The sequence below is a fragment of the Phoca vitulina genome, unplaced genomic scaffold (assembly GCF_004348235.1).
Source record: "Phoca vitulina isolate PV1807 unplaced genomic scaffold, GSC_HSeal_1.0 scaffold8, whole genome shotgun sequence".
Lineage (NCBI taxonomy): Eukaryota > Metazoa > Chordata > Mammalia > Carnivora > Phocidae > Phoca > Phoca vitulina.
In genome coordinates, this window is record NW_022589711.1 from 69,923,310 (window position 1) to 69,942,197 (window position 18,888).

The 18,888-nt window shown below is 39.6% G+C and overlaps 1 protein-coding gene across 5 annotated transcripts in view; it reads left to right on the plus strand.

Moving 5' to 3' along the window:
- The window catches only part of PLD1 (phospholipase D1), a 188,820-nt gene that overhangs the window by 137,686 nt on the left and 32,246 nt on the right, over positions 1–18,888 (plus strand). For 4 of the 5 annotated variants that reach the window (XM_032407210.1, XM_032407211.1, XM_032407208.1 and 1 more), the window contains 3 exons: positions 694–782; positions 13,062–13,175; positions 15,484–15,533. In XM_032407210.1, coding sequence (XP_032263101.1) covers positions 694–782; positions 13,062–13,175; positions 15,484–15,533 — 253 coding nt within the window. Of the gene's footprint in view, positions 1–693; positions 783–13,061; positions 13,226–15,483; positions 15,534–18,888 lie in introns of all 5 variants that reach the window. The other variant, XM_032407213.1, reaches the window with a different exon arrangement.

Here is an 18,888-nt window from a genome sequence, read left to right on the forward strand (position 1 = left end):
AATAACGTTGTACCCGGATTTTTTAGTAAGAGTTTTAAACAGTGTTTGATAGGTAAATGAATAGTACAAATTATTTAAAGAAAAAAAGAAAAACATTTCCTTTTCCAGTTTATTGGTTTATGAAACATACTTGTGAAAGCAATTTGGAACTACTTAAAATAGAAGTTCAGAAATAATAAGTGACCCAAACAAATGAGACAAGGCAAAAGCAGATACTAGGAAATGATAGAGAGTGGGTGGAGAATATTAGACCAGGATTCTGCCATCTACCCTGCTAGAAAGGTAAACTTAGCATGAGACAGAAAGTTTACCAGTATAGGATTTTAAATCCTGAGCATTTACACAATACATGAATTTGTAAACCTAGGGTCCCTATTGATTAAATTTGGAATGTTCCTACCTTTCTAAAACGTCAGCTACAAAGAAATCACAAGATGAAATAATAGTGTAGCCTCCATTGGACTAAGATATGATATGTGATATTACCTAGAAATGCATGAGACCCAGAGTGAGATGAGGCTTCTTTTATTCTGTGTCATTTACTTTCCTAAATGATTTTAGTAAAAAGAGCATGTCTGCTATGTGAAACGTTTTTTTTTAAACATCAGCGTAGTGTTTGTTACGGAGCATGCTTTCCATATACATCTATTACAGAGATAAGAAAGACTTACATGATGACTCTCTTTCTTGTAGAACCAGTTTTTCATAAGTTGCGCTGACGATAAAGTTGTGTTCAACAAGATAGGTGATGCCATTGCTCAGAGGATACTGAAAGCTCACAGGTAATGTTTTGGCATTTGGGTAGGAGTGATTGCTGCAAATGTTCTTGCATTTACTGCTAAAACAACTTTTGAAAGCCCGTTTTAAAATACTGTCTTTTCCTAGCAGGCATAAATTAGGTTCAGGTAGCAGTAGGTTATTGGTTCCTTCAATCTGATTTCAGTTGCTGAGAATTTTGAGTCCATTTTTGAAGCAGGCGGAATTCTCCCAGGGCATTCTTCATTTTTTCCTGGCCAGTCTCTTTCCCACACCGATAGAGTTGTGATTTGATTTATTTAGTGGCAGACAGTGAACTGTGTTCACTTAAAAAATCAAAGCAAAATAGTCATATAATTCTTCCATGGGTTATATTTAAATGCTTGTTACCCTCTGTCTTATTTCTTCAGCTCATGGGATTATTTTTTAATAACGGTATTAAAATATAATTCACATACCATACAATCCAGCCACTTAAAGTGTACAATTCAGTAACTTTTAGCATATTCCCAGAGTTGTGCAACTATGCCTAATCGGTTTTAGAACATTCTCATCACCCCAGAAAGAAACCCTCTATCTGTTAGCAGTCACTATCTACTTCTCCTTATTTTATCCTCTTGCAACCACTAAACTACTTTCTTTCCCTATAGATTTGCCTAGTCTGGGCATTTCATATAAATGGAATCATACAATATGTGGTCTTTTGTGACTGACTTCTTTCACTTAATTTGATGTTTCCAAGACACATCTATGTTATAGGATGTTAGCAGTATTTCATTTATATTTATTGCCAGGTAATATTCCATTTTCTGGATATACTATATTCTATTTATCCATTCATCAGTTGGTAGATATTTGGGATGTTTCCAGTGTTTGGCTATTATGATTAATGCTGCTATAAATATTCTGTATTAGTTTCTATGCAGACATATTTTTATTACCCTAGAGGTAGAATTACAGGGTTATATGGTAATTCTATGTTTAACGTTTTGAGAAGCTGCCAGAAGGTTTTCAAAAACAGCCACACCATTTTACATTCCCATAGTGTATGAGGGCTCCAATTTCTCTGTATCATTGCCAGCGCTTACTATTATCTCTCTTTTGGATTATAGCCATCCTAAGAGGTGTGAAATGATATCTCATTGTGGTTTGGATTTGAATTTCCCTCATGACTAATCCTGATGAGTATTTTTTTGTTTGTTTATTGGCTGTTTCATGTATTATCTCTGGAGAAATATATATTCAAATTTCTTGTCCATTTTTTAATTAGGTTGTCTTTTTATTGTTGAGTTGTAAGAGTTCTTTATATATTCTAGATACAAGTATCATATCAGATTTATGACTTGCAAATATTTTCTCCTATTCAGGGTGTTTTCTTTTATACTTTCTTGATAATATCTTTTGAAACACAAAAGTTTTTAATTTTGATAAAGTCCAGTTTATCTGTTTTTTCTTTTATTGCTTGTGCTTTGGGGCCATAGCTACAAAATCACTGCCTAATCCAAGATCATGAAGATTTATACTTCTTTTCTCCTAAGAATTTTATAGTTTTAGTCCTTACACTTAGGTCTTTGATTCATTTTGAGTCATTTCTCATACACGGTGTGAGGTAGCAGACCCACTTCATTCCTTTACATGGGGATTTACAGTTGTTCTAACACCATTTGTTGAAAAAACTGTTCTTTCTCCACTGAGTTGTCCTGGCATCCAGACTACTTCTTTTTATGGCTGATTTTAGCTCTGTGTAAAGGCAACAAAATAAACAAACAACACCATTACATTTTATTATTTCAATTCCTTGAACACATGCAGTGGAGAATGTTAAATACATACACATTTGGGGATTAAAACATTGTTTACTTCCAGCGTCACATGGCACTTAAATATCTTTTTTTTTTCCCCACATAATATGTGGGGATTTTTAGACCTAAGAACATTTTACAGCAGTAACTACCAGTATTTTATATGATCGGTAGTTTCTAGACCCTTACTGAATCTTCACAGCTACTCTTGAAAGTAGATCATATAGTCCTTGTGGTTGTTACTGTTATTATTGTCATTGCTGTCCCCATTTGTAGAGTTAAAAGCTAAGATTCAAGAGGTGATGTGGCTTGACTAAGCCACTAAAGCAATAGGCAAAAATGGCTTTGAGCCCGAGCCTTTGGACTTCCAACCCAGTGCCTCTCCCCATACCACATAACTTCAATCCATTGACAGGTAGGATTTAAGACCCCTTCAGGGTTGCCACAATTTGAGGCAAGTAGGTTGGGCCTTTGTTGTCCCCTCCTCCCATTAACCAGTCATCAGGTACAGGCTGACTTGAGGAAATGAGCATGACCTTGGGTGAGGGCAGGGAGGGCAAATCCTGGAGAAGGACTTCACTGTGAGTGGTCAGCAGCCAACACTCTCAGTGGGAAGGGAATGGCTGTCTTGAGCCCATGGTGAGGGCATTTAGGCAGCACATCACAGTACCCACCTGCAAGGTGTACAGTAGATCTTGCCCTTTACTACACATCAAAATCACCATTGGACTTTTTTTTTTAAGATTTATTTATTATTTTAGAGAGAGAGAGAGAGAGAGTGCAGGGGGGTGGGGGGAAGGGCAGAGGGAGAGAGAGAATCTTAAGCAGGCTCCATGCCCAGTGTGGAGCCTGACGCAGAGCTCGATCCCATGACCCTGAGATCAGGACATGAGTCGAAATCAAAGACGCTTAACTAAATGAGCCACCCAGGCACCCCTCACCATTGGACTTTTACAAAAATCCAAAGAGCTGGACTCAATCCAGACTTGCTGAGTCAGAATTTCCTGGAGTGGGGCCCAGGCACTTGTGTTTTGTAATGGTCCACGGGTAACTCCAGGGCACAGCCAAGACTGCTTAGTACTCATGCAGAACAGCAGTGCTTAGTACTCACAGAGAACAGCACGCGTGGCCCTGAGTATTAATGATGATCTGTGCTTTTCCAGATGACTTCTATCTTTTGCCTTCTCACATACTTTTTTCAAGAAAGTTACCATGGGATCTGTTTCTGAGATGACTTATAAACAGCCTTGTTTACAGTTAAACATAACACATACACACATTTGCATCATGCTGGTCTCTTAATTCTGTGGGTCAATTTATGTCTAATTTACAAAATTAAATTATCTTTCTGTCAGCTCTTGCATTTCAATGATGCAGGAGTGTCCACTTTATCTATAAAGCACATTTGACAAAAGAGAAAAATATTTTTTTCATGAAATTGAAATGAGTTGCTGAAATCCATTAAGTGGACAGATGAGCTCACTGGGCTGAGTGGCGAATGATGAATATTGTGACTGTGATCAGCTAATAAGGAGAGTAGGATGAATCTCAGCTTCACTCATTCGAGTTATTAGTTCCCTGTAGTACATATATTAATAAGTACCTGTAAGATTTGTTTTTAAAGGGTTTGGGATCCTGAAAGAACATTTTTCCTTAGCATATTGTCTTTTAAAATCTGGACTTCTTCTGAAATCATAGTATTTCAGGGCTGGAAGGAACTTTAAGATATTTTCTGATTGAACATTGCCCAGGGATCCTATGAGCTGCTCCTAAAAGGAAAGGGGGTCTGTGGTGAGAGAGCACGGGAGGGTAGCATCTGCTCCAGCCTGTGTCTCACACTTGGAAGTTCACAAGGCACATTAAAGATGCAATTTCAAGCCTACTTTGTAGAAGATTCAATTCAATGGAAATGAGTCCATTGAATTTCAAATTAACTGTTTTAGCTCTGATCTCTCCATCGTCTCCCTTTCTTTGACAATCACATTTCAGAGGGTATGTATTATCACACATAAAACTTTTCGTGGATACACACATGTATCCTGGAAATATATTTTACATTTTCCCCCTTCTCTGTAGCCCCGCATTATTGTTCATCTCCTATGTTCATCGTAATGGTAAAATATGTTTTCATTTAATAATTTCAAGTCTGTGAGCTTGTATTCTTAGGAAAGGGAGAGGTGGGATTCAAGAACTCATCTTGCAGCCTGCCTGCAATGCTCCCCACCCCCCTTTCACTGAGGGCCACTGTGTGCCGTGCCCAAGTTCACCCCCTCTCTTCCTTCATTGACTCCTCTGTGCTTCACTCTTCTGAGACTCAAAACTTCCTGCCAATGTCACATGCCTAGCAACAAGTATAATTTTGGCTGTTGGAAAAAGAATAGAATCTAGCACAAAGCAGACAGAGGGAAATGACAGTCAGCATTCAGCCAGGCCTGACCAAGGAACACAGGCTCTCTTCCAGGTCCCTCCCACCCTGGAAAGATCAGAGTCTTTTAATTGCCAACTCTTTCGACCAGGCTGAGACTTTATTTTTCTGCCAGTGCTGAAATCCAGGGAACACCAGTTCTCTGCTTTCCTCACTTCCTCCTGGTTCCTTCTCAACAGCTATAATGCTTTGCAGAAACAGGTTTTTGCAAAGACTTCACGCTCTGATCCATGACCCAGAGCTCAGACCATTGTTCATCCCATGGCGAACCAAGAGTAGCTGGGGGAATCTCTGCAGAAAACAGAAGGAAATCGGAAATAAGGAAAACTGTCCTGGAGTTGAGACCGGCTCCCAACCCACTGGAAGCCCATCTTTGACAACTCAAATCTGACTGCAGATCAGGGAGAAATCATCTGGTTTATACCATGTTTGACTAAGCCAAGAGAAAGAGAACCAACTGATCCAGGTAGAAATTTTAAAACATAGTGTGCCTTGAATAAATGATTTCTGAGGATGAAACAGTTCTGCTTCTGGAAACTTGACATGCATAATTCTGCTGCCTTGGTAAACAGGAAGTGAGAGAGTCCATTTGGTATTGTTATCAACAGAGTTGACACATACAATGAAAATAGGCTGTCGGTTTAATGCCTCCATATTTTAATATTAAACTAAATTGAAAAATACACAATTTTGAAAATTGCTCAAATTCTACCTGCTTCCTGTAACTGTAGAACAGTGCCAGACAGTGCTTGCAGTTTGCCTAGGACTGGGTGGCATGGGGAATACTCCCCTGGGGAATCTGGAATTGTTTGGGGACCAGGTGTCTGGAGACTTGAGTTCTTTTCAACTCTGTTATCGACAGGTATGTGACCTCTCAATCTATCAGTTTACCTTTCTGACACTGTTTTTTCACCAACAGAGAAAATCATACCTGCTCTACCTAGCTCATATGAATGGATGTGAAAGCAAGTTAAAAACCGTAACACATCAGTTCATGTGAGAAATGATTGTCATTTCCAGGAAATTCATCTTCTGGAAATCTGGTAGCTCATTGTAAATTTGAGCAGTGATAAAGAAGCACAATACTCAAATTTAACTGTTTCAGAATTAGTATTTATGATAGAAACAAGTGTTTTAATTAAAGAGATGTTTGATGTCCCTGGTTTTAAATTATTAGATGGCAACTGCTGGGTAAATAAAAGTTACTTGGGTTTCCTACCATGGGTGCTCGTTCATCCTGTGACAAGTAGAGACACATTATGAAAACACTGTCCAGAGGTGTCCTCCCAGAAGTCCATAGCTGCTTTCTCCTCCTGGGAATCAGTTCTTGGACTTATTATTGATTTGATAAACATCCCCCCCAAATGTAAAATAAAATAGAAGGTATTCTGTAGCATAAAATGAATTCAGTTTTGCTTTAATTTGTTTTAATTTTAGGTACTATTTCCTATATTATTCTTCGAAGGTGTATAGGCTTTCTCATTGAAATCTGTGGTTGTAAACTGAATAATAACGTTACTAGGTAGTTTGAGTCTTTCCAAGGTGCTTTACACGCATTACCTTATTTAATTCCCACACCTACCTTATAAAGTGGATGCATAGTTTTTCCCATTCTACAGATGAGGTGGTGAAGCCCAGAGAGGTTAGGTAACAGGTGTGAGTCACACAGCTCTTGATGAGTGGAACTGAGACTGAAACCCTGTCTTTAGGAACTTCAACTTGTGCTCTGTACCACTCAGCTACAAAGCTGCCCTCATTTCAAGGGAAGTAGAAAGGTTCTAATAGTAAGCCTCCCAGAAATCTATGAGAGACACTTTATTTTAAAATAAAGAAATCAGATGAATGTTTTATTTTTTTAAAGTAATTGCTTGAGAGGTAAGAAGTTCTTCGGCTTACAGAAAAGTCTGCCTCTGTAATTCCCATATCCTATAATTTGTGTACCACGCGGAAAGGACATGCTGGGCGTGTTTCAGAAGCACTGTCTTAAAGAAATTTAAACTGCAGTTATAATAGAACCAAAAGCATGTAGATTAAGTATGCCAGTTGCTGGGTTCATCTTTTTTTCTTATGGGCCAACCTCCAAGCTCTGTAAAATACCCTGAGAAGAGGTTACCCTGGGTCAGAGATGACACAAGATCATGGCAGAACATTTGATTTAGATCATTTAATGACTTTTGTTTGATTCCAAAAATTCTAGAAATGGTATTGCAGAAGATAGAGAGATGTAAAGATTAGCACAGGGCAGAGGGCAGCAGTCATTTTGGAGGATCTTATTTGGGGCAACAGAGGGGCCTGCCTGACAAAGCTTATCAAGTCGAGAGTGAAGTCTTAGTCAAACATGCTGGGCTAGCCTTCAGCATCCTTACATGTAAGAGCTTGCATCTCCAGAAGATAACCAATGAAAAAATGACCCACGTGGGCACGCACAATATGTATTATGCCATAATCTATAAAGTTACACATCCAATGTGCAAAGTCACTGCTAAATAGGGCCAGCATTTCTAGTGGACTCGCCATGATTTTAGCCAACCCCCTCATTTGCAAATGGGAAAACTGAAGCCTGAAAAAGGCCGCTGCACTTTTAAAGATTTGCCAAACATAAAATAAAATGGGTTATGTCCAAACCACTGAGAAGCTACAGATCCAGTTCTCACATAACCGATCCCACTACAGTATAGAGTTCTCCCCGCAAGAACACTCTGCCCCAACTACTGTTCTGCTTAGTCCTGGCAGCGTTCACTGCTGCAAAATCTACAGTGATAGGATTTATACCAGCTCTTGGAGCTTATAGCAATGATCTATGAATCCCAAATTCTCAAAAAACAAAACATCTCATCACTGGAGAAGCATGACAGGCTCCTCAGGGGCCTTCGTACAGATCCTGAGATCCCACTCTAGGCAGCCCCACTTCTCCTGACAGCCCTTCATGATGAAGAGGGAAGGAGGAGAGGGTTTTTCCTGAGGGAAGAACAAGGAGGATAGTGTAGAGGAAAGCCAGGACCATTTACATGGTGAATTAGTGCTCTGTTTTTAAAGGTACAGGCAACATTTCAGCAATCACAAAAATGGAAGATATTAAAGGTCCCACACCCTCACCACCCTAAAAACTCACTTTTTACTTCCTTATTTCTTTTTTGTTCATATTAATATACATATATTTTCTCTTGAGTTGTAATTTAGTTCCTCTTTCTATAGCTCACCTGAATTTTGATTTCAAATCCCATTTCCACACAACAGAAGGAAATTTAGTCACTTCCACACTTAAGTATGGCCAAATTCAGCAGTTTCTTGCTATTTGCTATTTCTGCTCTGTATGCTGTCACTCACCACAACCCAGCCTTCTCCTCTCTTCTCCTCGCTGATGCACCCCAACCTTGGTATGGATGGTAAGGTGCCCTGGATCTTTGCAAAGAGACTTCCAGCCCTCAGTGTTGATCTCTCCTGGGCCTGTTCTGGCATCTGCTTACCGTGACGTGGGGGCCTCCCCCTTCGCCTGTCAGACCTGCTTTTCCTCCACTTCTCCTCTGTTGCTGCTGCATCACATGGGCTGGTGGACCTTTCTCTGGGGTTCCCTGGGAAGCAAGATTATGATTCACACTCAGATCCTCATGGCTCCCCTATTCTGTTGAAAGGTGATGGGGTCTGTCCTGTTCTCCCTGGAATTCTGCTTGAGAGTGAAGGGCAGGATCCTTGCACTGAGTCCCACTCTTTTGTCTTTATACTCTTGGCTCAGCTCAGAGGATCTCTACCCAGTTCCCCAGATCTAAGAAGTTGATATCTTGTGCCCTGGTTCCTTTGTGAGAGCACCACCTGGGAACAATGCCTGCTTCATATCTGCAGGCACAGGGTGAGGGAAGAGAATGCATTTAAGGGGAAAAGTTATTGCATATTTCATAGTATCAGCCTGCCACACCTGTAATTGTCTTACGATTGTAGCTTTGCATTAGGGGCCATTTTAACACAGTACCAGCAGTATTTTGCTAGTAAGTCATCATCGTGGTCATTTTTGTGGCTGCAAAATGATCACTCTTTGAGTGGCTGTAACATAATTTAGTTAACCATCCTCCATTATTGGACATTGATTTCCACTTTTTAGATATTAGACCCAGCACTGCTATGAGAGTTTGTGAGGTTTGAAAGAAAACTTATTTTAACAAAAAGCCCGAGAAAGCAATTTTATAAAATTGTTCTGAACTGCAGTGGGTGAAGCGATTGCCTGCGTGAAGGCTTGGAGCCCACTAGCTTTTATCTTGTTTTTAAGATCATAAATAATTCTGCACATTAGGGGCTCAGGTTCTTGCCCTAAGCTGATGGCTATCATCTGCACCACCCCGACTTTATGAGCATGCAGTGTTTCAGAATCCTTGGCAGCTGAGAGCTATTGTCTTCTGGGGATGTGATCAAGGAAGGAGATCGGACATAGTATCGCATAGAATTTTTCTCTTCATTGGCTTAAACTCAGCCATAATTTTATGGTTTGAAATCCAGGAGCCCCTTTTTCTACAACAGTGAAAATCTAAGTCATTTCTGCTAACTGGCTGAACACAGTTTAAAATTTTCATCATTCAAGAAATTCAAGAACTGCTGCATTGTAAAAGGCAGAGACCTCGATATGGAGCTAACAGTCTCAAGAACAAGAAAACATGGACATTCTGATTCCTACAAACTAAATTTGCAAGAATATTTTATCTGAAGACATAAGATTTGTATAGGACATTTCCCAATATCCTACATACGAGATCCTCTGTTTTGAGGTCATTTCTGCCCTTATAAAAGGGAACCATCTTGTACAAACAGAATCACAAACCCTTGGTTTTAAGACCATCGGTATCACTCCAAAGTGGTATTCACGTTTCACAATTGCGAAGAAATGACTTACGTGGGTCAGCATCCATAAGAAAATAGGTATTTCGATCGGAGGGGGAGACGAGCCATGAGAGACTGTGGACTCTGAGAAACAAAATGAGGGTTCTAGAGGGGAGGGGGGTGGGGGGATGGGTTAGCCTGGTGATGGGTATTAAAGAGGGCACGTACTGAATGGAACACTGGGTGTTATACACAAACAATGAATCATGGAACACTACATCAAAAACTAATGATGTAATGTATGGTGATTAACATAACATAATAAAATAAAATTTAAAAAAAATAAGAAAATAGGTATTTCAAAGTAGTAAAAAATTAGAAACATTTAAACGCCCATTGATAGAGAACTGCTTTAAATATCATGGTAAGGATGTATGTGGAATTCTGTATCACTGTTGTTAAAAATGGACAAGGTACAGGCATAAATAAAAATAACATTCATAAAAGTGTTTATAGTATTCTAACATTTGCGCAGAAAAGTACATATATATGCTTATAAATGCATAGACTATTTCTGGAAGAACATGGAAGGCAATAGGAGTTGCCCTCAGGGAGGGGAAACAGTGCTTGGGGACAAAGGAGAGAGAGAATTTTGTTTTCATCATATAATCTTCTACCTCTTAAATTTTGTACTCTGAGCAATATATTACCCATTAGGAAATATAAGTTAATTGGTGATTCCTCAAAAGGCTAAATATAGAATAAATCTGTGAGCCAGCAGTGCCATTCCTGGGTAAATACCCAGAAGAACTGAAAACAGGGACAGAGCTTCTGTATGGCAGTGTTCACTGCAACATGAGTCGCAGGAGCCAAAAGGTGCCCATCAACCGATGACTGGATAAACAACATGGGGACTACACCTGCAGTGCAATATTATTCAGCCACAAGAAGGGAAGAATTTCTGACACGTGGATGAATCTTGAGGACGTTATGCTAAGTGGAGTAAGTCATACAGGAAAGGACAAATATTGTATGGTTCCACTTAGATGAAATATCTCGAATGGCAAAATCGTAGAGACGCAAAGTAGATGAGAGGTTACGGGGCTCGGAGGGAGGGAAAGTGTAGGTGTTATTGCTTAACTATCACAGAGTTTCTGCTTAGCGTCATGAAAAAGTTGTAGAAGTAGATATCATGATGGTTGCACAACATGTGAATGTAATTAATGCCACTGAACGGTACACTTAAAAATGGTTAAAATGGCCACTTTTGTGCTATGTATATTGTACTGCAATAAAAATTCAAATAAAATGTAATTTAAAGAAAAACTTAATTTAACTTTTGCAGCTTAATCTCTTCTCTACCAGTGGCTTCCCAGAAACAAACCTGCTTCCAACCTGATCCCATTCTCCCAAAGCAGATAGTACTGAGTGCATACTGTGTATGCACTGCCCAAAATAGAAAGATATGTGGACATATGTCCTGGGCTTCAGAAGAACTTATCACCATAGCCTAGGCAGCAGATCTGTGTGTCACTATCGTGTAAAGCAAAAAGAATGCTGAATAGACATCCCTGCCATGTGCCATGGGAGTGCAGAGGCAGGAGCAAACCAGCTTTGACTGGAAGATTCAGGATGGTTTGACTGAGGAAGGTGCCTTTCAGCTGCCCTGGAAGGAGAAGTGGGATTCTGTGAGCAGAAAGGGTATTCCAGACTCAGAGGGCAGATGAACCAACCTTCCTTAGTAGGGAGGGATACATCTGAGCAAAGGGCAGTAGTCTGGCACTGGGCTGTGGGTCTGGGAAGATCCTATGGGAAGGCGATTCTGGAAAGGCAGCTGAGGCCAGATGGTGTCCATTCATAAGTGTCTGGCTTAACTCATTTGGACTTTTGAATGCTGGCAATGGGGAAATAGCTTAGGTATTCCTTCTGTTCTTCTTTCCCCGCTATCTTGTTTATCATTTAAGGATGTGAGCCTCTTGCCCTTATCAGACAGAGAACTTGAAGAGGTTTTTTTTTTTTTTTTTTTTTAATAAATTTTTCCAACTCAAACTACGTTTGCCATCTAGTGATTAATTCATGCCATTGCAACAACCTGATTCAGATGCCTTGTTCCTCAGCAGGGCAATTAGGCTCATGGGCGTCCAGACTCCTGGTGCTGGCCATCACTTCTGCCCGGAACTTGACCGCCCACGTGCCCTGATACAAACACTGGTGTTCAGACACACTGTAATGAAATCTGACCTTTCAGAGAGGAGCAGTAATATTCACGTGAAAGAAAAATGTAGTTGTTTAGAAGAAAGTGATCCTTAGAAATTAAGTATTAAGCAGAGGTTAAGTAGCAGCATCTTTGTGTGACTATGGATCTCTCAGATCTATGCACAAGACTTCTCGACCACATAGATACCACAGACATTTTCAGCTTTCCCTTCCTCCTGTGTATCCTATAGAGAGACAGGGACTTTAGCAGCTGTGCCTCCAAACAGTGATACCCATTTGAACATAATTCCCCAAATTTTTTACTTTCTGAATGGAGATCAAAGTAAGTAGCCCCACCTCCTCCTTTTATTTGTTACATTATTGAGTAGCAAAGGCTACTCAAAGGCTTTTCTTTCAAAGGCTGTCCTCAATCCGTTGGAACAGTGGGCCAAGAAATGTTGAGTTACATATGCAGAGGATTTAAAAAATCATCAGTCACTCAGAATTCTTGAAGGGCCCAGGATAACGTTTTGTAGCAGAACCGGTTTTCAGAGCTGAATCAGAGTTTGTAAGCAATGATGATTTTTGCATTGGAAAGTGTATGGGACCAGTATGTCTTCTGCCCCTTAGATCTAGGCTGTGGGAACTCATTGACTCAACAATCATTAACTGAATGCCTGTTACCTGCTGGGCTCTGAGCAAGGTACTAATGGATACAACTTGTTATACATAAAACTATTATGATGACGTCTTTTTCAAAACTTTGTTATAACCCCTACCCCACCTTCCATGGGATCCAAGCATGGGTTGATTACAGTGGCTTTTCTCCTAGGAAGAATTATGCTGCAGAGAGATAGTGAGTAGAGTTCCCACTCTATTGCCAAGTTCAGCTTATTTTTTAGGTTGTTGTGAACTGTTACTTTGATAGCAGCTTCTGGCCTCCAATCCAACAGCACCTTCCAAGCCCTGAAATGGGATAGAATGTAGTGTAGGAAGCCATTCGCTCAGTCTCTAAAACCGCGTGAACTGCTTGGCTATCATTTTTTGGTGAATGGCTCTGCATCTGACTTTTGTAGGGAAAGCCGTAGATACCGGGTGTATGTGGTGGTACCACTGCTTCCAGGATTTGAAGGCGACATCTCAACCGGTGGAGGAAATGCTCTGCAAGCCATAATGCACTTCAACTACAGGTGCCAAAGTTCTAAAGTCATCTGTTTTCAGCTTTCTCTCAGTCACGCACGTAAGCTGGTGAAAGGAATGGAAATGTTTCTCCACATCTATTCAGGGAGTGTTGAACAGATGAACGCTTTATTTTACTTTTGGATCTTGGCCTGTTTACTAGTTGATAAAATTCAAATAGAGCCTAAAATCGTAAATGGCAGGCCTAGAACACATGGCAAATATAAAAAGAACTGAAATATAAATCTCTCTTTTATATTCATTGCCTATACACATGACACACATATACATATATCTTATAAATGGAGACAAGGACTTTATATATATATGTATATGTATATGTATATGTACATAATAATATTTATATGTAATATTGGTTTAAAAATTATCTTTAAGCCACCACAGTTATTGAGCTTTCCATATTCTGTGAAGAAAGAAATTTAATGCTTCAAGTAGTATGGTTTTCTAGGTATTTATGATTCTTTAGGTAGTGAGGTTTTCAACAAGGTTGGTAATGATGGCCTTTGCCAATAAATGAAGTATGAAGGTTCTTTCCTACCTCCTGGGATTTTAATTCTGCTTTCTCTGCCACATCTTTGTTAAAATTTCAAGGAAAGTATTAAATCCTATTCTCAATATTCTAAAAAGCAGAATTGCCATATTCACTCAAAAAGACCTGTGAAGCTTCAGACTTGGCCGGTGGAACATTATGAGGAGGGCCGGGAGCTATGTCCGGTGAGCAGACATAGAGAGGTGGTGTAGAAAGTGATGGAAAGGACCCGCTAACATTCTCTCGGGGTTCCTTAGCTAGGAAAGAGAATGGCAGTGAAGGGGAAAGTGGACAGGTCTGGGCATGAATCCCAGCGCCCAGTAACAAGAACTGTGACCTGAGATACAAAAGAGCTCTGCTCAGGATCACACCTGTTCTAAGTCAAAGCAAGGACTAGAATCTGGATATCTTCTTTTAATAGCCCTTGTCCTTCAGAACCATCTGTAGCTTCCCACCTTTCTAATCAAGCCCTTTTGTCGGGGAGGAAGCAGTGAGACCTTACACAGAACCCCTAATGGGTAAAGCAGATAAGGTTTCAGGCACTTGGTCAAATGGTGGGGAGGGGCATAGATGCCTTCCTGCCGCCCGCCCCCACAGGTAGCCCCTGCAGGATGTGAAGGTCCTCGGCACAGTTTGTGGGCACCATTGTGCGGTGGTCTTTTTTTTTTTTTTTTAGTCTTCTCATTTTTTACGGACTTTTTGAGGTATGCCTGTCTGCCAGGATCTCAAGAAAATATATATATATATTTTTTAGATTCTTGTGGGGTAATTTTGCCTGATTACAGTATGAGAGAACTTTAACTATGCTTTGGTCTATACACTTTGATTGAAGATTTGCCCATTTCTAATATTATCTGATTTATAACATGACAAACAAAGCTTTTCATGTATTTAAGGCACTGACATAATGTTTAATTGGCTTTTATCCACTTGGTTTGCCATTCTAATATTATTTTTGGAATATTGTCAATTGTAATTATTTTCGATGACTATTTTCTTGGGTTTGAACCAACTGAATGAAATAACATGCTTGGCTTTTGTTCAGCAACTAAATTCTAACCTTTTATTATGCAAAAACATCTTTATTTGCTGGCATCATCTTTAAGAATATCAGTATTTCCCAAGCGTAACTGTATTTTTAATTATTTTTACAGAGCAAGCAGATGGAGCATAGAATTTTTTTTTGGTTTGTCAGTCTTTATAATTCATTGACTATTATCAGAGTTGTGAGAAACAAAATCATTAGCAGAGTCAGTTATTTGAGACTCTGTTTATCACTTTCAAGGCATTTGCCAACTTTGCAGAGACAGCCTCGGTGTAGAGTTTAGCTCTGAAATTATTCTGCTAAGTGTTTGCCCTTTTAAGCACCTCTGAAAGTAACGTGAGTCTGTAAGTGTTCTCACCTATTGAGGTATTCTAAATTTATCTTTGCTGTCACTGAATTTTCTAAGAGGGAAAGTTCATTCATAGCCCATCTTTTTAAAATAGCACCTTTTTCTGAAATCTAATGTCAATTTTATGACTTTTCCATTTACCTACCTCAAAACAACTATGTTGTCCTATCAGTGACATTACAAAAGTGATATCCAGGTGGGGTGTTTTGTTTTTTTTGTTTTTGTTTTTTAATCTTTTTAAATCCATGTAGCATCTTCTCATAAAAGCACTTTTCTGTTTTTACTTGGGGTAGGACGATACTCCACAGATGTTGCAAGTTGGGATTGGTTCCTTTGAAACCTCCATAATTATTTCTTTCCTTTACATGTGCTCAGGACCATGTGCAGAGGAGAAAATTCCATCCTTGGACAGTTAAAAGCAAAGCGTAAGTAACAGCTTTTATTTTCCTCCACAGTTGTTTTTGGTGACATATCCGTAATCATTGATGTTTTCACAGTGTGATTGTGACCCTCTGTTCACTAAAGGTAGCCCCCAAAATATTTAACTGAGACAAATTACTTATTTTCATTACATTGCCCAAAGCAAAGTTCAAATGAAGACGCCACAACCTCAGATGCATAGATAATAAAAAATAAGAGTATTTTATTGTTTATTTTTATGTATTTATACTAATTATTTTGATAATAAGTGAGATATGTAAGGCACTTCACAGGGACCCTCCATGTGTCTTCTCCTGCAGTCCTTCACCACAGTCCTGGGAAGTAAGCAGGACAGGTGTCACTTCTGCTTTAAAGCTGAGGGCACAAATGCTGCAAAGTCAACAGATCTTCCTATGGCCTCCTATTATGCAGAAGTCCCAAGGTTGTCACAATACTGCCTTCTATTTAGGGAAGAAAACCGATTTTATTTATTTATTTCATTTATTTTAGACTAAACCTTTAAACCTTTGAAGGTATTATACTTAGAGGTAAATAAATCAGAAATAAGCTCACAGTAATACCTTTCACTTCTGTAGTTCTTCACATTTTCAAAGGCACTTTCTCAGATATCTTCTTCTTTTTTAAGATTTTATTTGTTTATTTATTAGAGAGAGAGAGCATGCGTGCATGGGTTGGGGGAGGGGCAGAGGCAGAGGCAGAGGGAGAAGCAGATGCCCCGCTGAGCAGGGAGCCTGATGTGGGGCTGGATCCCAGGACCCCGGGATCATGACCTGAGCTGAAGGCAGATGCTCAAGCGACTGAACCACCTGGGTGCCCCTCAGATATCTTCTTAACTGACCCTTCTACATAGCTCCCAGCTAGCAGGTGTTGTAACTCTGGGTTTACTTCTCTCTATCTCCTGATACTGAGTTCAGCACATAGTAGGTTCTTGATAATGTTCTCTACCTTGTACGGTAGGTACAGAAGGTTCTACAGGAAGGAAGCTGGGATCAGAACCCAACTTGTAGGACCTCCAGTTCAGACTGGATACAGATTGTGCAGACTTGGAGGGCCACATAAAAAGAACTAGATTTTAACCTGAAGAAGACAAGAGAAGGTTGGTGGAAGCCTCTGCTCCCTGGAGTGAACATATCACCGTGGTGTTTTATGCAAAGATTCACTTACTGTTGGTAAGCAAGAGAGAGACTGGTGGCAGGCAACAGATCATGATGTATCCGAATGTGGGAAGAGGGGCACCTAGGTGGCTCGGTCAGTTAAGCAGCCAACTCTTGATTTCAGCTCAGGTCATGATCTTGGAGTCCTGGAATTGAGGCGCACATCATGCTCCATGCTCAGTGGGAGTCTGCTTGAGGATTTTCTCTCTCCTTCTTCTGCCTCCTCCCTCTCACCCTCTCTCTCTCTCAAATAAATAAATCTTTTTTAAAAAAAGAATGTGGGAGAGAATATTAGTCTTTCCATGTATGTATATTTTTCACTTAAAGAATTGGGATATCGGGGCACCTGGGTGGCTCAGTCGTTAAGCGTCTGCTTTCAGCTCAGGTCGTGATCCCGGGTCCTGGGATCGAGCCCTGTGTCGGGCTCCCTGCTCTGTGGGAAGCCTGCTTCTCCCTCTCCCACTCCCCCTGCTTGTGTTCCCTCTCTCGCTGTGTCTCTCTCTGTCAAATAAATAAAATCTTAAAAAAAAAAAGAAAAAGAATTGGGATATCAGCAGGAATGGCATAGTAAGGATCTCCAGAAATCCACTTCTTCTTAAAAGCAACAAAAACACTGACAGAGATTGTCAAAGTCAACTTTTTTAGAACACTGGGTATTAACCAAAGGCTTGTAACACTCTGATGAGTGTTTATTCAAAAAAAAAAAAAAAAAAAGGGCAGCAGACTCTTGGTAAAAGCAGCAAGCTTTGTGGCATCTTAATTTGCCATATACCCCTCACCCTCTCCTCAGTTCTACAGTAGCCTTGAAAATCAATCAACTCATCACTGTGAAAACCAGAAGCCTATCAGCTCCCAGAGGGAGCCATGGGTTTGAAGCTCCCATCCTCTGGCAGTTCTCAGGGAACTGTCATAATTTGACCTGACAGTTTAAATGACTTTGAAAGACCTTGTATAACTATGTTCAAAGTATAACTATGTTCACTAGTGTAACTGTGTGAACATAGTGTAATGTAACTATGCTCAAAGAACTTAGGAAATAATATCTAAAGAACTAAAGAGAACAAAGAAACAATTTCTTCCCAAATAGAGAATATTTAAAAAATAAATTTTTTTAATTAAAAAGATTCTATAAAATTTCTTTTTTGTGGGAAAATAAAAGCCAGATATAAATTCTGGAGTTGAAAAGTATAACTGAAATTAAATGTATATTAGAGGAGCTCAGTCGCAGATTGGAGTAGGCAGAAAAATCATCAAACCTCAAGACAGATCAATTGAAATTATATAGCCTGAGGAACAGAAAGAAAAAAGAAGACAAATGAACAGAGCCTTGGAGACCTGTGAAACACAATCAAACATAGTAACATACACATAATGGGAGTCCCAAAAAGAAAGGAGAGAAAAGTGTAGATAGAATACTTAAAGAAATAATGACCAAGGGGTGCCTGGGTGGCTCATTCGGGTAAGTGTCAGACTTGGTTTCAGCTCACGTCCTGATCTCAGGTTCATGAGATCAAGCCCTGCATCAGGCTCCGTGCTCAGATGGGAGTCTTCTGGAGATTCTGTCTCCCTCTTCCTCCTCCTCTGCCCTTTCCCCCACTCATATGCTTGCTCTCTCTCTCTCAAATAAATAAATAAAATCTTTTAAAAAAATGAAAACTTCCCAAATTTAATGGGAAATACGAATCTACACATCCAAGAAGCTCAACAAAATCCAACAAGGATAAAGGGATCCATACCAAAACACATCATAATCAAACTATCTGAAGACAAAGACAAAAAGAGAATCTTGAAAGCAGCAAGAGAAGCAGATTGTCAAATACAAGGCATCCTCTATAAGATTAATAGCCAATTTCTCATCAGAAACCATGGAGTTCTGAATGCACTGTGATGACATATTCAAAGTGCTGGAAGAAAAGAATATCAACCAATAACTCTGTGTCCAGCAAAACTATCATTCAAAAATGAAGGAGAAATTAAGGCATTTTCAGATAAGCAAAAACTGAGAGAATTTATCACTAGCAGGCCTTTCCTATAAGAAATGCTAAAGGGAGCCCTCAGGCAGAAATGAAAAGTTACTGGAAAGTAACTGGAATCTTCACAAAGAAATAAAAAGCACAACAATGATAACTACATAGGTAAATTAAAAAGTATAGATATATTTTCTTTTTATAACTTTTTTCCCTCC